The sequence below is a fragment of the Zingiber officinale genome, chromosome 1B (genome assembly GCF_018446385.1).
Source record: "Zingiber officinale cultivar Zhangliang chromosome 1B, Zo_v1.1, whole genome shotgun sequence".
In the NCBI taxonomy this organism is placed as follows: domain Eukaryota; kingdom Viridiplantae; phylum Streptophyta; class Magnoliopsida; order Zingiberales; family Zingiberaceae; genus Zingiber; species Zingiber officinale.
Window position 1 is genome coordinate 138968718 of NC_055986.1, and position 27826 is coordinate 138996543.

Below are 27826 nucleotides of genomic sequence, written 5' to 3' on the forward strand. Positions count from 1 at the left end.
AATTAAATTAAAATCTATAAATTAATTAATTTATTATTTAAAATTATAAATAAATTAAATTAAATATCATACTTAATTAAAATATTAAATAAACATTATATAAAGATATTAAATAAAAAATAATAAATAAAGTTATATGATTTGTATTGTCGGATCATAAAAAATAAAAAATAAAAAAATATATGAAATTTATTTTATTTTAATGGAATAGTAAATTTTTATATTTTTATGTATTGGTCTGATATATTGAAAATAAAAAAAATAGGTATTACTAAATAGTCAGAATCTGGCCAGCTAGAATATATACATGCATGCATATACATGGGTATTTTAGTAATTTCATATAGCCACATTAATTATATGCATGTCCATACATGTATTTTAATTGAGAGATAGAGATTTCTAACTGATCAGATTTTGACCAACAAAATTTACTAAAAAAAAATTATTGAGAAGTTTAATCATGTCCTAATTGTTTTCACCGGACTGTCTTCGTCAATAATCAAGTTGGCCCAGTTCTCGATAAAGAATCAAGCCCCAAACACAAAAGTAGTCGCAACAGGACAAAATGCAAAGCATATATTAAGAAATACAGACAGATCTTCAACATTGTCATCGACTGCAAGAAATCTGCTCCACCCAAGAACTAAAGATCATTGGCAAGAGACAACCCGTCCCCATAAATTAACTTAGTTGATATTTATTTTTAACGGTATAAAATATTTCATTTGGTATTTAATTTTTTCCATATAAAGGATCGTGGATAAATATTTTTATGATTTATTCTTTTTTAAAAAATATGAGACTGTCCTTTTAAAATGTGTGAGACTATCGTGTAAAGACGGGTGAGAGACGGCTTCATCTTTTTTTGTTTTTCTGCAGCTGGCAAGGACAACGACAAACATTCATGATTCACATTATTGTTAAATTTTTAGAGAAAATGAAAAGGAACAATAGATTCAAAAATCTGATACGATTTCAATCTCTCCGGCTACTAGAAAACAAACGAAACGTTTGGTATGGAGTTGGATAATCGACCACTGGTTCTTAATCGTTCTCCTTTCCAGTTCACAAGCCAGATGATTATAGAATTTGGATATTTTCGGATGAGTATAAGATATTTTTTGATGTTCGCACATGATCGTAGAATATCAGGGAACCATTTTTTAAATAAGAAAACGCAAGGGGTGAAGGGAAAATATTATAAAAAATTAAATACGTATATGAAGAGATAAATTTAACTTATCCGAAGTGGGTATGCTATTTTTTGGCACGCACGCGACCGCCAATTCGCTGTCCGGCTTCCGTCCCCATCGTCCATGGAGGAGGAGCGTCCCCGAGAACGGGCGCCGGCGTTGCACTTCGCCCTGGTTCCCCTGATGACGCAGGGCCACACCATCCCCATGCTCGACCTCGCCCACCAAGTCGCCCTCCGCGGCGTCCTCGTCAGCTTCATCACCACCCCCTTCAACGCTTCTCGCATCCGCCACACGATCGACCTCGCCGAAGCCCGCCGTCTCCCCATCCGCTTCGTCGAGCTCCCCTTCCCAGTCCACGAGGCCGGCCTCCCTGCTGGCTGTGAGAATTTCGACACCCTCCCAAAGACAGAGCTGTACATCACTTTCTTCCAAGCCTGCTCCAAGCTCCTAACCCGCCCGCTCGAGCTCTACCTGGAGCAGCACCGACCCGATGTCATCGTTTCCGACTTCTGCCACCCGTGGACGCGCGGAATAGCTGAGAGACTCAGAGTTCCGCGGCTCATCTTCTATAGCATGTGCTGCTTCGCGCTCCTATGCACCCACAAGATTTGGGGCCACAAGATGTTGGAGAGAGTAGACGACGAGAACGAGCCGTTCGCCATTCCGGGCTTGCCGGAGGAGCACGTAATCGAGATGACGAAGGCCCAGGCGCCGGGGTTCTTCCCTGGCCCTGCTTTCGTGCAGATGGATAACGACGTGCGCGAAGCGGAGTTCACCGCCGACAGCGTGATTTTTAACACTTTCTACGACTTGGAACCTTCCTACGTGTCCGGGTACGAAAAGGCCATGGGGAAGAAGATTTGGACGGTCGGTCCGTTGCTGTCGCACAGTCAGAGCGTCGTCGACATGGCCATGAGGGGGAGGAAGGCGTCCATCGACACGGAGCGATGCTTGGCTTGGCTCGACGCGATGATGCCGCGGTCGGTGATCTACGTCAGCTTCGGGAGCCTCACACGCGTGGCGCCGTCGCAGATGATGGAAATCGGGCTGGGACTGGAGGCGTCAGGGCACCCGTTCATTTGGGTGATCAGGAGCAAGGAGGAGTTATCGCCGGAGGTGGAAGAATGGCTGGCCGGAGGATTCGAGGCGAGAGTTAGATCGAGGGCGCTGTTGATCAGAGGGTGGGCGCCGCAGGCCGTCATCCTGCCTCACCCTGCCGTCGGAGGTGTGATGACGCACTGCGGGTGGAACACGATCTTGGAGACGATCACGGTGGGGCTGCCGATGATCTCGTGGCCTCATTTTACGGACCAGTTCTTTAACGAGAGGCTGGTCGTCCAAGTGCTGAAGGTCGGAGTTGCGATTGGGGTGAAGGTGCCAAATTTCATTGGGATGGATGACATAGAGACGTTGGTGAAGAGGGAGCAGGTGGAGGAGCGGGTGAGGACTCTGATGGATGGAGGACCGGAAGGTGAAGAAATGAGGAAGAGGGCGGCGGAGTTAGCGAAGAAAGCGAAGGCGGCCATGGAAGAAGGGGGTTCGTCCCATTCCAATCTCACTCACCTGATCGAGCATTTCTCGGGGATTAGATGCAAATGAACAACACTCACATGCACGACTTCTCTGTGATCTCTCCGTATTTAATTGCGCTACTTAGTTCTCTGTTCTCGGTTCTCTGAAATTGGATGCACTTTGTTTGTACCCCGAGGAATTTATTAATAATTAGATGCATCCCCTGCAGTAAGTGGTATTATTTCATCCTCACATCTGTATCCATCTCACATGTTTGCTCCGGATTCAGACTATATCTATCAAAGCGCTAATGTTTGAAATCTTTCTTGACATCTCACATGTTTGCTCCGGATGACGATCCTGCAAGTCATCCGAGTTACTATGTGACGAGTGTTATCATAATGAGGTCACAGGGTCGATCATCGAGATAGTTGGGGAATAAATCTCCTATCCCCGTATTACACTATGTCCGTCACATGCTCGCTCGAATGCTGTGATTTACCTCCCTCGTGATGGTCTTGGGTCGGGTACGGCAAGGGCGAGCGTTTCGCCTTTTGCCACAATGTTTGCTCCGGATGACTTTTTTTTTTGTCTCACTAATCTCGCTGTTTCGGCTTTATTATGGATAGATACATGACATTTAGGAGTCAAGCTCAACACGTATGATAAGTATCCCTGGGTCATGGTGTCGTGGTAGGACATCCAGGTTGTCTCTTAGGTACCGCGGTTCAAATCTCAGCTACGGCGTATTTGTAGGAATTTTCCCTCCAAATGGGGGGGGCGTAATCAAAGGATGCTGGGTTTCTGGGCTGCCTGCCGCGTGCGCTTCCCGATTTACCCTGGTGGCCGGTGGAAAACTTCTGTGGGACCGGATCGATCACCCTAGAGATAGTCAATGAGACTAACTGGGATTATCATAAAAAATCATAAGCGAGTCCTATTGGGATGGTCTGATGGTTAATATATGAGGTATTATTATCATAAGGTCTAAGGTTCAAGTTTTGATATAGCCGAGGTAAATACATCCCTTATGTGCTAGTTACTATTCCAAAGACTAGTAGTCGTTCATGATTTACTTCATCCGTGTTAGTCCTGGGACAGGTTGGTGGGGGCGCTGAGGATGAGTATATTCGCCTTTTGTCATCATAGAAAAATATGAGCGAAAAATACTAGTCTGACTAACCCACCCGAAATTTACTTAAGTCTAGACGCACGGCTATTTAAGATGCTTTAAGAAAAAAATAATAATTCAGTTAGCCTCCTTGATTATTTCTGGGGTGTTCGGCTCAGTCCCGCAGAAATTTTCTACCGACCATTAGGATAAATCGGGAAGCATACGTAGCGACCAGTCCAGAAACTTAATATCCTTTGATTGTGCCCCATATTTAAAGGAATATTTAAGATGTATTAAGAAAAAAGGTAGATCCGTTACCTTAGCGGCTCCCCTAGTGCCGGCCCCACGGATATGGAGGGAGGTTCATGCAGGTACACAGGCCATAGGCGCATGACGGGGTAAACCCCAGGTCGTTAGTTCCTGAGAATCGACCCCTGGCCATTACGTCAGAGATACCATGCGCCCACCATCTGTGCTACGCCCTGGGGGCATTTAAGATGTATTAAGGTAAAATCGCTCGCCCCCAGCGCCCCCACCGCACCCATTTAAGATGTATTAAGGCTTCAATAGTTAGTGGTGCAATTGATTGGTAGAGCATGTCTAGCGAGCAAAAGAAAATTGATTTGCCAAGCTTCTTTTTGCTTGGCATACCCTTCCAATCAATTGAATTAAGCCCAATCAATGAGACTATTCGATTCAGGCAGTTTCTATTTGCTCAAACTTTGTTTTCTAATCGATTGAAGTAATCACGAATCGATTGATAAGTCAGTTTGTGTAAACCCCAAATTATGAGTTTAACCCAATCAATACCAATTGATTGGTCTCCTGAAAATTCTAATTCGGAATTTAGGATTTAAGATTTAACTTACCAATCGATATATTCTACCAATCAATTGATAAACTTTAATTTTAAATTTTCATCCCAAAAACCCTAATTACCTAACCTCCTTTAAGTCTACAATGTATCAACCGATTATTAAATGTTGTCAATCTATTGATACACCTCTTTCAGTCATTCTAATGACCAAAGTTCGTATAAATTATTCTACCCTTGATTCGCCAATTATCTCATGTCAAATAAACATCTTGTTCCATGCACTTTTGTACTTGGAGCTTTATTTTCTCTAGGTCTTCATTTTTTTCTTGTATTTGATCTCACGATTTACTCAGATTTATACTTTTTGCCAAGAATCTTGTCCCTGACCTCTTTAATCTTTTCTTATTTTACATCCAATCTTCCAACACGTATGGACTTCTTCTTGCCAATAATTTGTCCATTGATCTAAGAAGTTGTCCATTGACTTCTTCTAACCTGTACAGCAAGTGAGATCCATTTATTAAAACTTTTCATTCGGGATATAATTGTACCAACATACACTAAAAAAAAAAACATTACCGATGGATCATTCCATCATAGTTTGGTCGGCAGAGACATTTACCGACGGAAAATAATGTGTCAATGTAAAATTCGTTGGAAAAATATACTTCGACGGAATACCTATTCTGTCGGTAAATATACCGACGAAATTGTTATTTCCGTTGGTATATATATACCGACGAAACAGGTATTCCGTCGAAAATCTTGCCTTAATACACCATAATCTCATTTAGAGATTACCGACGGAATGTCCAATTCTGTCAATAATCTCCAACGGAATGCCCAATTCTGTTGGTAATCTCCAACGGAATTACACATTCCATCGGTAATTCCATTTAGGGATTATCGACGGAATGTCCAATTCCGTCGGTAGTTACCGACGGACTATCCAATTCCATCGGAGATTACCGACGGAATTGGACATTCCGTCAATAAATATTTATGATATCTACCAACTGATTTTTAATTCTGTCGGTATTCCGTTAGAAATTTAAACAAAAATTCACAGATGATATTTTAATTCAACTCATAAACGGTATACAATTTTTATACACATAAAGAACCATCACAAACGATGACATTTTTATATATACAGACGATATAAAAAGTTCACAATCCACAAATACATTTCACATTCATACATCCATACATTTCACAATACAAATAGTAATAGAAAACTCATATCTATCCATATCTACAATAGAAACATTCTTACAAACAAAACAATAGAAAAAAATTTACAATAACCGGTCATAATCCAAATAGTACATCCATATCTAATATTACAATAGAAAATCCTACAAAATGTCAAATATAATAGATTTATATTATATTTATATATAACTAAAAATATTGCATATATATAATAAGTTTTAATACCTGGATAGTCAGCATGAGCAAATGATGATCATCAATGACAATAGGCCTGGACTCCTGAAACATATAGTAAGACAAAACTTAAATATTAATCTAGTAAATTATCAAACCATAATAAATATAGTTTGCATGAGTTATGGATGATAAAAAATTTTAAGTTATGGTTGAACAAACCTAAAAAAAAATTATTTATCATAATCTAATGGAATATGGATCCTGAGTCTCCTGTGGCAGCGGGGGTAAATGACCTACAAACGCTCATATCTGAGCCATGAGAGCATCATGATTGATCCGGTTGTAAGAACAGGGGTCCCCCGGTCTCTGGTACCTCGGTGCTCGAGGCGAATCCCACAAATGCATAAATATCCGAATAATAATAGAATATTGAAATAAATGCAAAGAAGGTACGAGAATGTACCCTGGCCCAGGGGGGCGCCCTCGGATGGGTGGGGGAGCTGATCGAGTCGCGGTCACTTGGAATAGTGAAGGCATCTGAGCCGACTAAAAAGGAGGTTCGGAGGTGGCGACATGGAGCCTAACACTGCAGGGCTCCGAGAGGTGAGATACAACCGGAATACAACGGCGACACGGTCGGCATATGACATCGGCTCGCAGGCCGGGATATAACATACAGTCACAACTCAAAGGCCGGTCAATAACAACAACTCACAACACCCATAGTGTTACAAAGAACCAAGCACCACGGCTCGATGGCCGAATACATCACGGACGGCTGCCGGAGATGCCACAGTGGATCCAATCTATGCCTCAAATGATGGACAAGACGACTATAAGGCCGTCGGAGTCAGCTGTAAGGCTGCCAAGAGAGGTGGCAGCAGCTGGAGAAGCGGCAGTGGCCGCTGTACAGCGCCAGACGCGGGAAGAGGTGGCTGTCGGTGGCTGTGACGGCTTCTGGATGCGGCGACGAGGGCCGTGGGAGGCTGAGGTGGCTGCTAGCGGATGCTCCGGCCGCTGGAGATGGCGCCGAGCGCTGGAGGCGGCGCCGACCGCTGCTGTAGGCGGCGCCGACCGCTGCTGTAGGCAGCGGTGGTGGCTGCTAAACCCGGTGAGCCACAAGTGCCACAAGTCGCCCCATGTGGCTGCACGAGGAAGAGGAGAACTTCCCCCTCCCTACTCGCGGTAGCTATGGCGAGAGGAGGAGAAGGAGAGGCGGAGGTTCGGTCCCTTGGCGGCGTCAGCCGACGAGGAGGCCGGAGGCAGTGCTGACTGCGGGTGGCGGTGATAGAGGAACGTTCCTCCTTCCTCTCTGCGGCGGCGGCGGGATGAGGTGGTCGGAGTAATGGAGGGTAGAGGAGAAGAAGAAGGGAGCGCCGGCGGCTTTGTCGACGCCGGCGGAGAGCTTAAGAAGGAGAGAGACTCTCCTTGATGGCTGGCGACGGAAAAGATCACGAACCCGCCTCTCCCTTCACTTCTCTGTGAACAGTGCTTATAAGCACTACAATCCCTAAAGCCTTCAACATCCCCAATTACCCAAATGCCCTTTGACCTCCCATTAATTCCTCCCATGCCACATTCATATCCGGAACACAAGCCTCCCCTTCAAGTCTAGTCGAAGGAGGCGTGAGTCCGACTGACTGGACAAGTCTATCGCAAAGGGCTGAACCGCTCACGATATCAAAATCAAATCGCTGAACCCAAAGTATACTGTCTCCAGCGACCGGTCGCTATAATAATGGTGTCGCATGAGATAGTACTCGTGCCGAGCGGATCAAATCTGTAACCGGACCAATGCCTAGTACGCAGCCACGAAGATACCGACCGGACGAGCCCCGTCGTTAAAGATCGAGAGCCGCGCCGACCGGCTATAAAAATTCGCGCCGTCGAGCTCCGACGTTAAATATCGAGAGACGAGCTGGCGTCTATAAACGTCCGAGCGGAAGACCGTCGCGCTCCGACGTTAAATATCAAGAGATGAGCCGGCGTCAATAAACGTCCGAGCGGAAAGCCGACGAGCCCCGTCGTTAAAGATCGAGAGCCGCGCCGACCGGCTATAAATATCCGCGTCGTCGAGCTCCGACGTTAAATGTTCCGACGTTCGATCGACTCTGCGTTCCGCACGGCTCATGGTTCAAAGGTCCTTGTCGGCTGGTACGGGCGATCTTGGTCAGCAAAGCGGAATGTTACGCGTATGGAATGTCTACCCGATCGGATGGGTATCACCAAATACTTCGTCCAAAAGGCCTTTCGATAATTAGCGAGCGGGCAACGTACATATTAAGTGGAAAGCATGGGGCAAGAATATAGAGTGCGCGAAGGGAAAGCATTGCATTCAAAATAAAATCTCAGGCCGGGCGGTCCGAGTACAAAAAGGACCATATTTATCCGAGCGGCCAAATTACAAAAATTACTCTATATAATCGTAGAGGGTCTTGGGGATGGTCTCCAGGAGCGCCACCTGATTGCCAGCCGGAATATTAGTGAGCTCCGGAAGCAGGCCCTTCGACTTCAGATAAGTCATAGTGGCCGTCATGGCCAAGTCGAAGGCTGTGTACATCCGCTCGCATATTTTCTCCGAGAATTCGGGCGACCGGATGTAACTTTGTCTTAGAGCAGCAACCCGACCCGGCTCGGCCTCCTGGTACTCTTTGAAGGCCAATTGAGCTGCAGAGAGGGATTCCTGCAGAGCGGTCAACTCATTCTTATACTTGGTCGCTTCGGCCGAGCGGCTTACTTTCTCCTGGTCGAGCTGATCCATCAACTCCTTGACCTTTAGCTCTAGGCCCCGAGCCTCCACATTTTTCTTCTCCAAGTCAGATATGGCCGTATTCTTCCGAGTGGTGGCCAAGGTAAATTTTTGGTCGAGCGACTTGACTTGCCGTTCGAGCTCGGCCAGATGATGAGCCTGGTCGGCTGTTTTCTTCCGTTCGGCCTCCAGCATGTCTTGAGCCTTCTTCAGCTCCTTCTGCAGCTCAGAGTAGGATGGTCCCTGAGAACCGGACGGACCAACCGCTGCCTTCAATTGGCGCAGCTCTTCATCTACCAAGGCCAAGCGGTTACAAACCGCAATTTCTTCCACCCATCTCTGATGAAAGAAAATAGAAACTGTTATTGGCCGAATGGAATGAAGGCGTACAAAACTTGGGATGAAATGGACTTACCCCGGTGGCCTGCTGCATATGACTATTGGCCAAATTCCCGATCGGGATCATCGCGATGCTCGCCCGAGCGTCCGCCCACATCTCGGCTAGAGGCCCTTTCAAAGTAATGGTATGCTCGGGCACAGTCGGTCGGGCGGTCTCTGGCAATAGCTCTTCAGTAGGAAGGTGAAGGGTAACCCGAATCGTGCGTCCGGGGCCGTGGGTTGTCCGATCGGCAGTTGGAAGGGGATCAGAAGCCGGCGCAGAATACTGGGAATGGGTGGTCGAGCGCTGGGCTGAATGGCGAGGGGGCGGAAGGGTGCTGATTGGAATAGCCTCCATCGGCGCGGCCGGCTCGTCCTAGTCAGAAGGCGTCCGGTCAGACGAAATGGTTTCAGGCATTGGCGCCTTGCCCCGAGCGTTTTCAGTGACCCACTCGGCTGGTTGAACCGCGGACGCCGCCGACCGCGAAGGAGTTTCCGCTCGACGCCTCTTTTGTCGAGGCTGCTCCTCCTCCCGAGCGGAAGCTTCCCCGGGGGCAGTTGGTTCTTCAGGAATGGCTTCGCTGGCAACGTTTTGTTGAGAAGTGGGAGCGGTCGACTCACCCTGAGTCCCGCTCTCTCCTTCGTGGGATCCGACCGGCTGGATACCCAAAGCTTCCATTTCCCGGGTCGCCGCGGCTTCCAGAGCGGCCGCCTTTCTCTTCAAAACACCGGCCATGACCGAATCCATAACGATGTCCGCTGCAAAGAAAGGAAAAGAAATCAGTTAGCAATCAAAGCAAATGCCCAACCCAAGTGCTTACCGAAGCCGGTCGGGAGAGGAGTCCGTATAGGACTCAGCCCAAAGATGTACATCACTCCCTCATGGAGAAGTTTGTTGATGTCAAGTTGCAGACCGGCCAGTATGTTTGCAGCGTGGAGGTAGTCCGGTCGGGTCTTGAACTTCTTCAACTCGGGAGTAGGAGGCAGAGTGACCTGCCACTGGGTCGGGAAGTCTGCCTGATTGGGCATACGGATGTAGAAAAAATAATCCTTCCAATGTTTATTGGAGCTAGGAAGTTTGTTGAAAAAGACCAAGCCGGGCCTAGCCTGGAACATGAAGGTGCCCGGCTCGGCTTGCTTGGGGTAATAAAAATAAAAGAAGACCTCCGGTCGGAGGGGGATGTTGTGAATCTTGAACAAAACGACGACACCGCAGAGGAGACGGAAAGTATTGGGTACTAAGCTACCGAGCGGCACGCCGAAAAACTTACAGACATCTATGATGAACGGGTGTACAGGAAAACGGAGACCAGCTGTAAACTGGTCTCGAAAGACACAGAACGCTCCGCGCGGTGGTCGGTGAGGCCGAGCGGCAGGACCAGCTAAGCGAATTTCGAAATCCTCTGGAATTTCGAAATTATCAGCCAGAATATCGAAGTCCCGCTGTTCGAATCGGGACTGCATGGTGGTGTACCATGGGCCGAGCGATTGATCTTCGGGATGGGAGGAGCTGGCCATGGGCCGTTCGGGAAGAATTGGAAGAAGAAAACCAGGAGAAAAATAGTAGCAAGCGAAAGGAAGTTTCAAGGATCGAAACTGAGAAAGAAATGCTGAAGAAACACCGGAAAGGCAGAAGGAAATATGTAAAACCTTGCTGTGGGAAAAGGGGGCCAAAGAAAAGGCGTCGGAGAGCGTCGGAGAGCAGAAACAAGATCGCCGGAGCTCCGAAGCACTGGAGGCAGTGGTCGAGGACGCAGAAGCAAATGAGGGAGAGAAGGAAACGAAGACTTTATAGGGCGGAGGCCGGCCGGCCTCCACCGTTGGATCCAGGTCACGGGAATCAAAGCATGCATCTCGCCGTTCATTTCGAATCGCTTCGATCGCATCAAAACACCATGCCGCCGCCGCCGTAGGCTGATGGCATTGCGCCACGTGTCGTTCTACCATTCGGAGCATTTAATGAAAGCATGCTCAACCTTAATGTAGGAGATTGGCGCAAAACCCGAGGAGATCCGGTGAATGTCATTGTTGATTTGTTCAAGGCCATCTCTGCGATAAGCCGATCGGAGTATATTAGCACGGAGGAGCTGCCCGGCTAGATTCGCAGTCCAGTCAGTCGGACAATTCGCCTCCTTCGACTAGACTTGAAGGGGAGGCAAGTGATCCGGTTGTAAGAACAGGGGACCCCCATCCGGTGGAGTCAACGCCACGTGGAAGTCAAAGGGGCGGTGTCCGGCCGGAGAAGGGTAGGTCCGACCGGCCGGCCAGCCGGTGTCGGTCCGGGGGTCAAAGGCGCCCTGACGGAAGTCAGGGTTCCGGCGCTCAGTGGACAGATTGCAGGGCCGAGCGGACGGCACACTCGGCCAAAGACAAGGAAACATACTGCTACTGGTCTCCACAGAACACGCTATTAAGAATCCCCTAAGTAAATCACCGCATACGGCCGGACAGACTCTTATGAAGCCGGCCGCCCGGACTCCATGTCGGGAGCAAGGGAGAAAGACAAGGGACGTCTCTCTGACAGCGAACATGTTCAGGCCATACTCCGAATCTTATGTCAGGAGGTTCCGTTGTCCCATCAGGGACATGCTGGTACTGTAGCAGTATGGGTCAGGTAAGTTCACTGACAAGCCCATACTGGGGTATGGGCTGAGGACACGTGTGTGCCTCGATCAGTGTGCACACACTCCTTCCCAGCTCTATATAAGAGCTCGCAGACCTTCGCCGGAGGGGGTTTTTTTACGCATTCTATAATTCTTGGAGCCACTTTCTTGCTGTGAGCTTTGCCTGACTTGAGCGTCGGAGGGTCGTCGCCGGGAACCTCCCCGGCCCGACTTCTGTGCTGGATCGTCGGAGCGTCGTGCATTTAGTCGGAGATCCACAGCAGCAGCAGGGGAGCGCTACGTGCCCAGCGTCCGTTGGTTCAGCGATTCGGACAGGATCAATTTGGCGCCGTCTGTGGGAACGCTCCTGCATCCGACTGGAAACAATGGATGAGGCTGGACGACAACACACGGTGGCGCTTTCGACGGAAGAACTCGAAGCTCTGGTCGAGATAAGGGCCGCCAAACTTGTGGAGCAAAAACAGAAAGCAGCGGCCGAACGGCCGGAGCAACAAGCAACATCTGCGTCGGGTGGCCGAGCGGAAGCACCTCCAGCCACCGTCGCATTCCATCGGGCCTTATTTCGCACCCCTGAAGTCATAACGACTCGAAGAGATAGAGGATCTTCTTCCAACGAAATGCCTAGGCGAGACGACAGAAAGGGGAAAGCTCCCCGAGCGGACTCATCTCCCGAGCGGATCAATCGCCAATTTTCGGAGGCTATTCTATGAGACCCTCTGCCCAAGCACTACGTGCCTCCGACGATCGGCGAGTACAATGGAACAACAGACCCAGATGATCATCTGGGTAAGTTCGATAACACAGCTACGCTCCATCAATATACAGATGGAGTAAAGTGCCGAGTCTTTCTTACCACTCTCTCGGGATCGGCTCAACGATGGTTTCGGAGGCTGCCGGATGGATCCATCACTAGCTTCAAGGACTTCCGAACGGCCTTCCTCCACCACTTCGCCAGCAGTCGGCGTTATCAGAAGACAAGCGTCAGCTTGTTCGCCATCAAGCAAGAGCCGAGAGAATCGCTTCGAGCTTACATCCAGCGATTCAACCAAGTGGCGATGGATATTCCAACGGCCACATCAGAGACGATGATGAATGCCTTCACGCAAGGCCTTGTGGATGGGGACTTCTTCCGGTCACTCATCCGAAAGCCGCCCCGAGATTATGATCACATGCTACATCGGGCTAACGAATACATAAACGTGGAAGAAGCGCAAGCCGCCCGGAAAAAGGAAACTCCAACCGAGCGGGCACCTATGCATGCCGAACGGAAACAGCACGCCGCTCAGCAGCCGCCTAGAGGACCAAAGGCCGAAGCAGTCCGCTCCCCTCATGGGAGGTCCCAAGTTCAAGAAGTAGCTGCCGCTCGGCCCAAGCCAAAGAAGAGATGGACCCCTATGTTCTGCTCCTTCCACCGGACGGATACGCACAACACGAAGGATTGTCGAAGTCTTCCTTTCGTGGCTAATCCCGTTCCTAGGAATGCCGAACGACGGTCTCCTCCCATCGACAGGAGACAAAGGACCCATGAAGCCGACCGGACCCGTCCCGAGAGGCGACATCAACATACGCCCGATCGACATCGTTCTCCAAGGCAGGAGAATCGCCGAGCATCCAGAGAACGGTCCCGACCGTCCGCTCGGGAAGAGGAAAACAGAGGCAATACTTCCCGAGACGAGATCAATGTTATTGCTGGTGGGCCAACCGGAGGAGACTCCAACCGAGCCAGAAAGGCGGGCGTCCAGCAACTCCAAATCCACGCAGTCGATTGCAGCCAAGAGCGAGCATGTGGACCGGAGATCACTTTCGGGCCCGGGGACTTAGAAGGAGTTGAAGTGCCCCACGACGACGCTCTGCTCATTAAAGCGGTAATAGCAAATTACACTATTCATCGCATATTCGTTGACACAGGGAGCTCGGTCAACATCATGTTCAAGAAGGCGTTCGATCAGCTGCAAATTGATCGAGCCGAGTTGCTGCCCATGACGACCCCGTCCAGCCGGTCGGACAGATCCGGCTGGCTACCTCGCTGGGAGAGGAGCCGCTCAGGAGGACAAGGACAACAAACTTCATGGTGGTCGACTCTCCCTCGTCCTACAACGTCATTTTGGGACGACCGGTGCTCAGCGAATTCCGAGCGATCGTCTCAACCTTTCATCAGAAGATCAAGTTCCCCGTGGAAGACAAAGTGGGAGAAGTACGAGGAGACCAGCTAGCAGCTCGCGATGTTACATCGAAATGGTCGGAGAATTCCGCTCGGAAGGCGCCCCGAATCGAGGTACACGCCATAACCGAGAAACCTCCTGCTTTAATTTATGAGGAAAAGGAGGAGGTTCAGATCCATCCGACCCGATCGGAGGCCACGACTTTTATCGCCTCTGATCTGGAGGAGAAGCAGAAGGAGGAACTGATCCAATGCCTCCAACGAAATCATGATGTCTTCGTCTGGTCGACACATGAGTTACCCGGAATTTCGCCGAGCCTAGCGCAGCATGAGTTGCATGTCCGACCGGACGCTCGGCCGGTAAAGCAGAGAAAAGGGATTTCAGTGTCGAGCAGAATGCCATCATCCGGGCGGAAGTAGAAAAACTTCTGGAGGCCGTCCACATACGCGAGGTGCAGTTCCCGAGCTGGCTGGCCAATGTAGTATTGGTCTCCAAGCCGGGCGGCAAGTGGAGAGTCTGCATCGACTTTCGGGACTTAAACAAAGCATGCCCCAAGGACTTCTATCCTCTGCCCCGGATAGATCAGCTGGTGGACTCTACGGCCGGCTGCGAATTAATCTGCATGCTTGACGCCTATCAAGGATATCATCAAGTGCCACTCGCCCGGGAAGATCAAGAAAAAGTAAGCTTCGTAACGGCCGACGGCACATATTGCTATAATGTGATGCCGTTCAGATTGAAGAATGCCGGGGCCACCTATCAACGCTTGATGAACAAAGTGTTCAAGGAGCAGATCGGGCGTAATCTGGAAGTCTATGTGGACGACATTCTTATCAAATCCGTCCGAGCGGTCGATCTCTTGAAGGACATGGAAGAAACCTTCCGAACGCTGCGCAAATATGGAGTCAAGCTAAATCCCCTGAAGTGCCTGTTCGGGGCAAAAGGAGGTCGTTTTCTGGGGTACATAGTGACCGAGCGTGGAATCGAAGCAAATCCCAGCAAGGTGAAAGCTCTACAGGACATGCCGCCTCCAAGAAATACGAGGGAAGTGCAGCGTTTGACCGGTCGGATAACGGCATTGTCCAGATTTATCTCCAAAACCGCCGACCGGAGCCTACCATTCTTCAAGATCCTGCGCAAGGCTACTAAGTTCCAGTGGGATGAAGAATGCGATCGAGCGTTCGAAGAATTGAAGACATATCTTAATTCTCTGCCTATACTTGCCAAGCCGATCGGGGGTGAGTCACTTTATATTTATCTGTCTTCAACTGAGCATGCTGTAGGCTCAGCACTTGTGAGGTCGAGCGGCGAGGAGCTGCCGGTGTATTTTCTAAGCCACATTTTAAAAGATGCTGAATCTCGTTACACCGGGCTCGAGAAGTTGGCCTTTGCTCTGGTTTTAGCCGCTCGGCGCCTCCGTCCGTACTTCGTGGCGCATACTATCATCGTCAAGACAAATAGCCCGCTCGGCCGGGTGTTATTAAACCCAAAAGCGTCCGGGCGGCTCATCAAATGGACGACGGAGTTAAGTGAATTTGGCATCCAATACCAGCCCCGCTCGGCGATCAAAGCGCAATCCTTGGCCGATTTTGTGACTGAGGTGCAAAGGCCGGAGCCGGAAGCTATGTGGAGGATATATGTGGATGGGTCATCCACTCGGCTCGGGAGCGGGATTGGAATATTGTTGCTCTCCCCTCAAGAAGAAAAGATGCACTTATCCGTCCGGCTGGATTATAAAGCAACCAACAATGAAGCAGAGTACGAGGCCCTCATAGCTGGCTTGCAGGCAGCTCGGCATATGGGAGCCGGTAGAGTCACTCTTCACTCGGATTCGCAGTTAGCCGCTCAGCAGCTTTCTGGCACCTTTGAAATCAACAACGCTCGGCTGAAACTCTACGCCGAAGCCTTCGAGAAGCTCAAGGCTGATTTTAGAGAAGTTATTGTACAGAAGATACCCAGAGCAGAAAATCAAGCAGCCGATGAGTTGGCCAGACTAGCAAGTTCTATAACGCCGGTCGTTAGCCCGAAGTCAATTGAAAAAGTACTGCTGGTGGCGCACGTCGACCGGATGCAAGGCCTCACGTTTCCAAGCGACTGGAGGACACCTATTATAGAATTTCTCCGTTCGGGCACCACACCCTCCGATGAATATGCAGCCCGGCTCCTCAGAAGAAGAGCCGGTCGGTTTACACTCATCGGAGATCAGCTTTACAAGAAAGCTTTCTCACGTCCGTTACTGAAATGTGTAAGCTCGGAGGACTCAGCTTACATCCTCCAGGAAGTGCATCAAGGATCATGCGGGGGTCATCCGGGCGGGCGCTCGTTGGCCAAGAAGATCCTCTTGGCCGGATACTTTTGGCCAACTTTACAAACAGATGCCGCTCGGACAGTATCTACCTGCCTTTCATGTCAGAAGTATCACAACTTCTCCCACCAACCGGCCGAAGAAATGAAGGCATCAACCGTTTCGTGTCCGTTCGACCAATGGGGAATGGATATTGTGGGTCCATTTCCGATAGCGACCGGACAGAGGAAATTTTTGCTGGTGGCGGTCGATTATTTTTCCAAGTGGGTGGAGGCCGAGCCGCTAGCCAGGATCACCGAACAGATGGTCAAAAAATTCATCTGGCAACACATCATCTGTAGGTTCGGTATCCCTCGCCGATTGGTTTCAGACAATGGACGGCAATTCACAGGGAAGGTGCTAGAAGATTGGTGCAAAAGCTATGGCATCGAGCAACACTTCACGTCCGTGGCTTACCCCCAAAGCAACGATCAAGCCGAAGTAGCCAATCGGGAAATCCTTCGTATTCTGCGCGCTCGGCTCGACCATCTCGGAGGAAGCTGGCCAGATGAGGTGCCGGGCGTCTTGTGGGCCATCCGAACGGCTCCAAACGAAGGAACGGGCGCCACGCCTTTCCATCTGGTGTACGGCGGCGAGGCGGTCATTCCGGTCGAAGTCGGTGTCGAGTCCGTCCGGATCCAATGTTACGATGAAGGCAACGCCGAGCAGAGGAACATGGAGCTGGATTTGGTTGACGAAGAGCGAGCCAAGGCATCCGTTCGGCTGATGGCATACCGGCAACGGATGAAGCAAAACTACAACCGGCGCGTCATTCCCAGATCATTCCAGGTCGGCGATCTCGTCTGGAAGAAAGTCAAGCCGGTCGGCGATGTCGGCAAGCTGGAAGCTCCGTGGGCGGGTCCCTTCAGAATCATCGAAAAGCTCCGCTCGGGCGCGTATTATTTGGAGGATGAGGGCGGTCGGCAGCTAGATAGGTCGTGGAGCGCGAACCACCTCCAGCCTTACCGGGCGGGGTGAAAGGTGCGCCAATGTAAATAATCCTGTGTACTTTTTTCGACTATATACTTGAAATGCAGAAATGAAAAATCGGAGAAACAAATACAAGGCATCGTCAACGGAACCGAACGCCAAGGCCGATCGGCCTGGTAAGGAGTTAGCCTTGAAGGCCGACGAGCCCCGTCGTTAAAGATCGAGAGCCGCGCCGACCGGTTATAAATATCCGCGCCGTCGAGCTCCGACGTTAAATATCGAGAGACGAGCCGGCGTCTATAAACGTCCGAGCGGAAAGTCGACGAGCCCCGTCGTTAAAGATCGAGAGCCGCGCCGACCGGCTATAAATATCCGCGTCGTCGAGCTCTGACGTTAAATATCGAGAGACGAGCCGGCGTCTATAAACGTCCGAGCGGAAAGCCGAAGAGCCCCGTCGTTAAAGATCGAGAGCCGCGCCGATCGGCTATAAATATCCTCGCCGTCGAGCTCCGAGGTTAAATATCGAGAGGCGAGCCGGCGTCTATAAACGTCCGAGCGGAAAGCCGACGAGCCCCGTCGTTAAAGATCGAGAGCCGCGCCGACCGGCTATAAATATCCGCGCCGTCGAGCTCCGACGTTAAATATCGAGAGACGAGCCGGCGTCTATAAACGTCCGAGCGGAAAGCCGACGAGCCCCGTCGTTAAAGATCGAGAGCCGCGCCGACCGGCTATAAATATCCGCGCCGTCGAGCTCCGACGTTAAATATCGAGAGACGAGCCGGCGTCTATATACATCCGAGCGGAAAGCCGACGAGCCCCATTTTAAAGATCGAGAGCCGCGCCGACCGGCTATAAATATCTGCGCCGTCGAGCTCCGACGTTAAATATCGAGAGACGAGTCGGCGTCTATAAACGTCCGAGCGAAAAGCCGACGAGCCCCGCTTAAAGATCGAGAGCCGCGCTTACGGCTATAAATATCCGCGCTCGAGCTCCGACGTTAAATATCGAGACGAGCCGCCATAAACGCGTCCGAAGCGAAAGCCGACGAGCCCGCTGCGAAGATCGAGCCGCGCCGACCAGCTAAAATATCCGCGCCCGAGCTCGACGTTAAATATCGAGAGAGATCGGATAAGCGTCCGAAGGAAAGCCGACGAGCCCCGTCGTTAAAGATCGAGAGCCGCGCCGACCGGCTATAAATATCCGCGCCGTCGAGCTCCGACGTTAAATATCGAGAGACGAGCCGGCGTCTATAAACGTCCGAGCGGAAAACCGTCGCGCTCCGACGTTAAATATCGAGAGACGAGCCGGCGTCTATAAACGTCCGAGCGGAAAGCCGATGAGCCCCGTCGTTAAAGATCGAGAGCCGCGCCGACCGGCTATAAATATCCGCGTCGTCGAGCTCCGACGCTAAATGTTCCGACGTTCGATCGACTCTGCGTTCCGCACGGCTCATGGTTCAAAGGTCCTTGTCGGCTGGTACGGGCGATCTTGGTCAGCAAAGCGAAATGTTACGCGTATGGAATGTCTACCCGATCGGATGGGTATCACCAAATACTTCGTCCAAAAGGCCTTTCGATAATTAGCGAGCGGGCAACGTACATATTAAGTGGAAATCATGGGGCAAGAATATAGAGTGCGCGAAGGAAAAGCATTGCATTCAAAATAAAATCTCAGGCCGGGCGGCCCGAGTACAAAAAGGACCATATTTATCCGAGCGGCCAAATTACAAAAATTACTCTATATAATCGTAGAGGGTCTTGGGGATGGTCTCCAGGAGCGCCACCTGATCGCCAGCCGGAATATTAGTGAGCTCCGGAAGCAGGCCCTTCGACTTCAGATAAGTCATAGTGGCCGTCATGGCCAAGTCGAAGGCTGTGTACATCCGCTCGCATATTTTCTCCGAGAATTCGGGCGACCGGATGTAACTTTGTCTTAGAGCAGCAACCCGACCCGGCTCGGCCTCCTGGTACTCTTTGAAGGCCAATTGAGCTGCAGAGAGGGATTCCTGCAGAGCGGTCAACTCATTCTTATACTTGGTCGCTTCGGCCGAGCGGCTTACTTTCTCCTGGTCGAGCTGATCCATCAACTCCTTGACCTTTAGCTCTAGGCCCCGAGCCTCCACATTTTTCTTCTCCAAGTCAGATATGGCCGTATTCTTCCGAGTGGTGGCCAAGGTAAATTTTTGGTCGAGCGACTTGACTTGCCGTTAGAGCTCGGCCAGATTATGAGCCTGATCGGCTGTTTTCTTTCGTTCGGCCTCCAGCATGTCTTGAGCCTTCTTCAGCTCCTTCTGCAGCTCAGAGTAGGATGGTCCCTGAGAACCGGACGGACCAACCGCTGCCTTCAATTGGCGCAGCTCTTCATCTACCAAGGCCAAGCGGTTACAAACCGCAATTTCTTCCACCCATCTCTGACGAAAGAAAATAGAAACTGTTATTGGCCGAACGGAATGAAGGCGTACAAAACTTGGGATGAAATGGACTTACCCCGGTGGCCTGCTGCATATGACTATTGGCCAAATTCCCGATCGGGATCATCGCGATGCGCGCCCGAGCGTCCGCCCACATCTCGGCTAGAGGCCCTTTCAAAGTAATGGTATGCTCGGGCACAGTCGGTCGGGCGGTCTCTGGCAATAGCTCTTCAGTAGGAAGGTGAAGGGTAACCCGAATCGTGCGTCCGGGGCCGTGGGTTGTCCTACTGGCAGTTGGAAGGGGATCAGAAGCCTGCGCAGAATACTGGGAATGGATGGTCGAGCGCTGGGCTGAATGGCGAGGGGGCGGAAGGGTGCTGATTGGAATAGCCTCCATCGGCGCGGCCGGCTCGTCCCAGTCAGAAGGCGTCCGGTCAAACGAAATGGTTTCAGGCATTGGCGAGCGTTTTCAGTGACCCGCTCGGCTGGTTGAACTGCGGACGCCGCCGACCGCGAAGGAGTTTCCACTCGACGCCTCTTTTGTCGAGGCTGCTCCTCCTCCCGAGCAGAAGCTTCCCCGGGGGCAGTTGGTTCTTCAGGAATGGCTTCGCTGGCAACGTTTTGTTGAGAAGTGGGAGCGGTCGACTCACCCTGAGTCCCGCTCTCTCCTTCGTGGGATCCGACCGGCTGGATACCCAAAGCTTCCATTTTCCGGGTCGCCGCGGCTTCCAGAGCGGCCGCCTTTCTCTTCAAAACACCGGCCATGACCGAATCCATAACGATGTCCGCTGCAAAGAAAGGAAAAGAAATCAGTTAGCAATCAAAGCAAATGCCCAACCCAAGTGCTTACCGAAGCCGGTCGGGAGAGGAGTCCGTATAGGACTCAGCCCAAAGATGTACATCACTCCCTCATGGAGAAGTTTGTTGATGTCAAGTCGCAGACCGGCCAGTATGTTTGCAGCGTGGAGGTAGTCCGGTCGGGTCTTGAACTTCTTCAACTCGGGAGTAGGAGGCAGAGTGACCTGCCACTGGGTCGGGAAGTCTGCCTGATTGGGCATACGGATGTAGAAAAAATAATCCTTCCAATGTTTATTGGAGGTAGGAAGTTTGTTGAAAAAGACCAAGCCGGGCCTAGCCTGGAACATGAAGGTGCCCGGCTCGGCTTGCTTGGGGTAATAAAAATAAAAGAAGACCTCCGGTCGGAGGGGGATGTTGTGAATCTTGAACAAAACGACGACACCGCAGAGGAGACGGAAAGTATTGGGTACTAAGCTACCGAGCGGCACGCCGAAAAACTTACAGACATCTATGATGAACGGGTGTACAGGAAAACGGAGACCAGCTGTAAACTGGTCTCGAAAGACACAGAACGCTCCGCGCGGCGGTTGGTGAGGCTGAGCGGCAGGACCAGCTAAGCGAATTTCGAAATCCTCTGGGATTTCAAAATTATCGGCCAGAATATCGAAGTCCCGCTGTTCGAATCGGGACTGCATGGTGGTGTACCATGGGCCGAGCGATTGATCTTCGGGATGGGAGGAGCTGGCCATGGGCCGTTCGGGAAGAATTGGAAGAAGAAAACCAGGAGAAAAATAGTAGCAAGCGAAAGGAAGTTTCAAGGATCGAAACTGAGAAAGAAATGCTGAAGAAACACCGGAAAGGCAGAAGGAAAGATGTAAAACCTTGTTGTGGGAAAAGGGGGCCAAAGAAAAGGCGCCGGAGAGCGTCGGAGAGCAGAAACAAGATCGCCGGAGCTCCGAAGCACTGGAGGCAGTGGTCGAGGACGTAGAAGCAAATGAGGGAGAGAAGGAAACGAAGACTTTATAGGGCGGAGGCCGGCCGGCCTCCACCGTTGGATCCAGGTCACGGGAATCAAAGCGTGCATCTCGCCGTTCATTTCGAATCGCTTCGATCGCCTCAAAACACCATGCCGCCGCCACCGTAGGCTGATGGCATTGCGCCACGTGTCGTTCTACCATTCGGAGCATTTAATGAAAGCATGCTCAACCTTAATGTCGGAGATTGGCGCAAAACCCGAGGAGATCCGGTGAATGTCATTGTTGATTTGTTCAAGGCCATCTCTGCGATAAGCCGATCGGAGTATATTAGCACGGAGGAGCTGCCCGGCTAGATTCGCAGTCCAGTCAGTCGGACAATTCTCCTCCTTCGACTAGACTTGAAGGGGAGGCAAGTGATCCGGTTGTAAGAACAGGGGACCCCCATCCGGTGGAGTCAACGCCACGTGGAAGTCAAAGGGGCGGTGTCCGGCCGGAGAAGGGTAGGTCCGACCGGCCGGCCAGCCGGTGTCGGGCCGGGGGTCAAAGGCGCCCTGACGGAAGTCAGGGTTCCGGCGCTCAGTGGACAGATTGCAGGGCCGAGCGGACGGCACACTCGGCCAAAGACAAGGAAACATACTGCTACTGGTCTCCACAGAACACGCTATTAAGAATCCCCCAAGTAAATCACCGCATACGGCCGGACGGACTCTTATGAAGCCGGCCGCCCGGACTCCATGTCGGGAGCAAGGGAGAAAGACAAGGGACGTCTCTCTGACAGCGAACATGTTCAGGCCATACTCCGAATCTTATGTCAGGAGGTTCCGTTGTCCCATCAGGGACATGCTGGTACTGTAGCAGTATGGGTCAGGTAAGCTCACTGACAAGCCCATACTGGGGTATGGGCTGAGGACACGTGTGTGCCTCGATCAGTGTGCACACACTCCTTCCCAGCTCTATATAAGAGCTCGCAGACCTTCGCCGGAGGGGGTTTTTTTACGCATTCTATAATTCTTGGAGCCACTTTCTTGCTGTGAGCTTTGCCTGACTTGAGCGTCGGAGGGTCGTCGCCGGGAACCTCCCCGGCCCGACTTCTGTGCAGGATCGTCGGAGCGTCGTGCATTTAGTCGGAGATCCACAGCAGCAGCAGGGGAGCGCTACGTGCCCAGCGTCCGTTGGTTCAGCGATTCGGACAGGATCAATGATCATGTTTCCGCTTCCGATCATCCTCAACTCGTTGCCGCTCAGCCGCCATCCACTCATTCATCTTCTGATCCATTGAGGTAACTTGAGTATGTAGTTCTTGATTTTCCCGTCTTAAAGACTGCATCTCAGTAGAAGAAGAAGAAGAAGAACCATCACGACCCCTAGGAGTCCTTAAACGATAAAATACGACGTTGGCTTGGGAGCCAAGGCCATAGAGGGTGGAGTGTTTTGTCCGTCTACTGACAACATCATAATAAATATCATTTAGTACCTCGGTGGATAGAGACTGTGACTCCCCTCCCCACCCTCTGCCGGTGGCTGAGATGCTTGAGCCACTCTATCTGTAATTTGATCCTATGTGAAAAAATATAATATGAATATTATTCAATTTAATCATAATTACAAAAGTTAATAATGATAGAAAGTTAAATGTAATAAAGTAAATAATCTTACGTGTATGGCCTTCGATCTGAGAACGACAAATGTGTCATCCTTTTTCTTATGGGTCTTAAGAAAGACCTCCACACAAGTAGGCTTGCATGCTAGTTCATGTTCCTGCATACACAAATAATTTAGGACAAAATTATATAAATTTTATAATAAATACAAAATTAGTTTACAAACATGCATGACATCAATACAAAACAATATGCAAACATAACTTAATTGATGAACAATAATGCTAATATTTTTTCATTTTTAACATCTGACTAATCAACAATAACAGTTTCTAAGTCTTCATCGTTAGACTCTATTAGTACAACTTCATCCTCACTGTTAGACATCTCTCTATCATCTATCTCCTCGTAACATTAACATCTACAAGTAATTGAGCTGTAGATTGGAGTTGTGCATCAACTGAATGTCTCATCACTTCGTCATTCTGATATGCATCATGGTTCTGAGCAGTGATAGTGTTCAGCATTTCTATTGTCGAGTGAGGCTTCGATTGACAAACAAACAACCATTCACCAGGTCTTCTTCTCTTCATAGGATATTCAAAATAGAAAACCTGACCCGCTTGTACTCCAAAAATAAAAGGTTCAAACTTATTGAACCTTTTGTTTGCATTAACCTCAACTAAATTATAATGTGGATGTATTCTGGTATCTATTCTTAGGGTAGGATCGTACCATAAACATTTGAATAACACACACATTTTTATAAGTAATGTAGGATATTCAACCTCTATAATTTTCTCAAGTCTACCATAGTAATCAAACTGAGTGTTATTGTTGTCCATAGATCCTTTAATGTAAACACCATAATTATAGGTTAATCTTTGTGAATCTCATTGTGCGACGTGGAATTTGAGTCCATTCACATAGTAACCAGAGTAGACATTTATTTTACGGAGGGGTCCTGATGCAAGATTCATTATCCTATCATCTGCCACATTTGATATTCTATAGTTTTTAACCTATAAAATTAGTAGACATTAGGACACTTCGTAATACACATGAACTTAAAGATTTGATAAAATCTTCAACTTACATATATTTCAAACCATAATCCAAATTCAGGTTCTAACTTTTCAGTTACCCCACCTACATCCATTGATCAAATTGAATCTTTAAATCTCGCTTCCGTTGCCATGATTTTCATATATATATATATATATATATATATATATATATATATATATATATATATATATATTGCTCAGCATCCAATGCTTCCGGTGTAACGCCCGCCCCTTCTACTACCCTAAGGGAGGAACGGGGCTACTTACTTGAATCATACATATGCGCGCGCGCGCACACACACACACACACACACACACACACACACACATATATATATATATATATATATATATATATATATATATATATATATATATATATATATATATGATTCAAGTAAGTAGCCCCGTCCCTCCCTTAGGGTAGTAGAAGGGGCGGGCGTTACACCGGAAGCATTGGATGCTGAGCAAAAGTCTTGTCGGTTTGGAGGACCGAACTGGTAAAAGGTAACTTCTCCTGAGTGGAGTAGGTGAGGACACATTCGCCGGAAGAGGGAACAGTAAGTGTCGATTCGACCTAGGATTTCCAGTAGGAAATCTGAAGTCAGAACCGGACAGTCCAAAGACTGTCAAACTTATTTTTCTAATATATTATCTGTTATGTTCTAACTCTATTTTGCAGGAGACTAACATTTTGTGCAGGGGTAGAACTGACCGGGATCAGTCGATCGAACGTTTGAATCGATCGACCGAACCCCCAAGTAGCATGACAATTTTCTAGCGAGTGGATCGGGCTCAACCAGGGGATCGGTCGACCGAACCTGGTTATCGGTCGATCGATCCAAGGATAGGAGTTGACCAGATCGAAGCGGAGCGAGCGGATCGGGAGGATCGGGCGGATCGGATGAGGAGGAGATCATCTGATCGGTCGACCGAAGGTGGGGATCGGTCCACTGATTCCCTTCGGGTCAAACCTGATCCCGAGCTTTGAGGATCTGGATTAGTCTTGCAGAGGCTATAAAAAGGAGCCTCGGGGAGCAGCTTCGGGCATCAATTCGAACAGAACATCCTGTGCACTTGTACGCTGCTCCGAACGCTCAAATGACGCTCCGCTACTCCGACAATTGACGACTAACTTTCCTTATCTTTTGTGTTGTCGGTATTATAATTCTTTATTCAGCACTTGTAATCTTAAGTTGTAAGAGATTTACAGATTGATAGTGATTGCCCACCGAAAGCGATCAACGATCGCGGACCTTGGAGTAGGAGTCGCCCAAGGCTCCGAACCAAGTAAAAAACTTGGTGTCTTTGTTCTTTGTGTTTGTCTTTATCTTATTTCCGCTGCGAGTTTATTCTCGATACATTTTAAAATCGTGCGTGAAAGTCACGAGCGTTATTCACCTCCCCCCTCTAGCGCTTCTCGATCCAACAATGTCTTCGCCCCACGTCGTGATTTCTCCGCCGCGACAAACTTGGTCGATGGCCATAATTTCTTATCGTCGGCTTTCCAATGTGGTCACCTTTGCTCGCTGGCCATGGATGCCAATCTTCAGCCACCCGACATGGTCTCCAGTGTTTGTGACTCGCATTGCTGCTGTGACAATCTCTATCATGATTAACGTTGTTGCTAGACAAAGGCTCAGTCATTGGCCCTCAATGTAGTCACTAGTGTTCGACACAATCAGCGCGCGACACAACCGACACGCAAGGTGGTCACCAGCACGTGCTGTATCCCGCTCGCTACTATGTGCCTAATGAGGTGAAATCATGCCACAACGTGACTTTGATATCATTGTTAACCTTCTAGGATATGAAATACAAAAACAAAATCTGTAAATTGTAAACACACAATGGCAATGACGCGGCAAATCACATGCTCTTTGTGCTTGTTATCAGAAAAGCAATCACAAGATTGACCGTCCTTGTTAGTTCACAAATCAAATCCCTCTTATCAATGAATGTTCCTCTTCACCATAGATTTTAACAAGACACGCAACCGTCGGGAGCAAATCTTTTGCACAACACCTCTCTTTATCTTTAAGTTGGATGCATACTTACGGGAGAAGAGAGGAGTGGGCATAAGATGCCCACTCTCTTGGCAACGTATGCACATGCTGCTAACTCTTTCCAACATATCTAACATCATTCACATTAGATTTATTAAGCAAAGATTTTATCTAAAATTATATATTTTATGTAAAAAAATTTTTATATCAATTACCCTAGTCATTTATTAAATTTAGATTTTATAAATAGTATGTATTTAAATTTAAGAAATGAAATCTATTCTTCAAACATTAAAATATTATTTACTCTAATTTTCACTTTCTATTTTCACGTTTATCATTTCATTGATAATAATAAATAAATACAGAGTAGACAGAAAAATAATAAAAAATAAAGATATGATAAATTATATGAAAATTGGTATATTGTGTAGTGCAAAATGAATATATAAATTAAATAAAATAAATTTTAAAGTTTAGATAAAAAATCTGATGTGGATATTCTAACTCAGCGTATATGTGTGAATGATTGAGTCATAAAATGCATTTTCCCATCTTGTTCACTCTCTGCACAATTGAAGGAATATAATTGAAATAGTTGGATGTTTTCTGACATTGGGAATGCATTTCACTAAGATAATATACATATGCAAGTTAGCTGATATATTTAGTGAAAATAGTAAGAAAGGAGTTTGGTGATCCTGAGCATGCGTTAGAGATGAAGAAACGCAAGTAAAATTTCACAATTAAATTTGCATATGAGACGAGGATATTTGGTGGAGCATATGCCTTTGATGAGGTTAACTTGATCACAATCTCCTATTAAAGTTATATCGTAGAAATTAAGAGAAGGAAAAAATTAATTTATTATTGGATCTTAAAATTGATATAGAGTATAAGGTCTTATATAGTTAAGTTAAGAAACTCTAAACTCTATAAAAAAAAAGGAAAAACACCAAATTACCCTAAAAACTAGAAGCATTGAGAGTTTGTCAGATAAGAAACGAAAATGTGAAGCGGAATGTGTCTTGGTAAACATATCAATAATCTGTAGCTTTGAACAAACAAAATACAATGTGATGGTGTCAATCTGAAGTTGATGACGAGTAATATGACAATTAATTTCAATATGTTTCGTTCACTCATGAAAAATTGAATTACGTGTAATTGAATATCACTCTGATTATCACAATATAACAGAGTAGGTTGATGAAGAGAGACACACATATTCGCAAGCAACCAACGCAACCAAACTATCCCACAAGTAGTTGAGGACATGACACGATACTCAGCTTCTGTGGAAAATCTAAAAATAACATCTTGCTTTTTACTCTTCCAAGAAATGAGGGAATCACCAAGAAAAATGCAGAATTCGGTGGTAGATTTACGATCCATAGAATCACCAGCCCAATCTGCATCAGAGTATGCACACAGCTTAAGTAATGAAGTAGAAGGAAATAAAAGGCTTTGAAATTGAGTACCCCGAAGATACCTAAGAATACGAAGAACAGCAATCTAATGAATTGTAGTTGGTACAGCGATAAATTGGCTAATCACATGAACAACATACGTAATATCTGGACGAGTCACCGTGAGATAAACCAAGCTTCCAACAATAGTTCTGTACAAACTAGGATCTAGCAAAGGTGAGTCATCAGATGGAGAATATCGAGCATTAGTTTCAATAGGAGTATCAACAACTCTATTATTAGTAAGACGAGCACGCTCAAACAGATTAGATATATA

The 27826-nt window shown here is 48.3% G+C and overlaps 1 protein-coding gene across 1 annotated transcript; it reads left to right on the forward strand.

Moving 5' to 3' along the window:
* Positions 1 to 1229: 1229 nt before the first annotated feature.
* On the forward strand, positions 1230 to 3033 carry LOC121981862 (UDP-glycosyltransferase 73C10-like). The gene has a single exon (XM_042534622.1). It carries the CDS (start codon positions 1320 to 1322, stop codon positions 2796 to 2798), a length of 1479 nt encoding a protein of 492 aa, XP_042390556.1. The 5' UTR covers positions 1230 to 1319; the 3' UTR covers positions 2799 to 3033.
* The last annotated feature ends 24793 nt before the right edge of the window (positions 3034 to 27826 follow it).

What these genes read in the sequence shown, in the direction of transcription:
- LOC121981862 (XM_042534622.1), top strand. Translation starts at nt 1,320, where the DNA reads ATGGAGGAGGAGCGTCCCCGAGAACGGGCGCCGGCGTTGCACTTCGCC.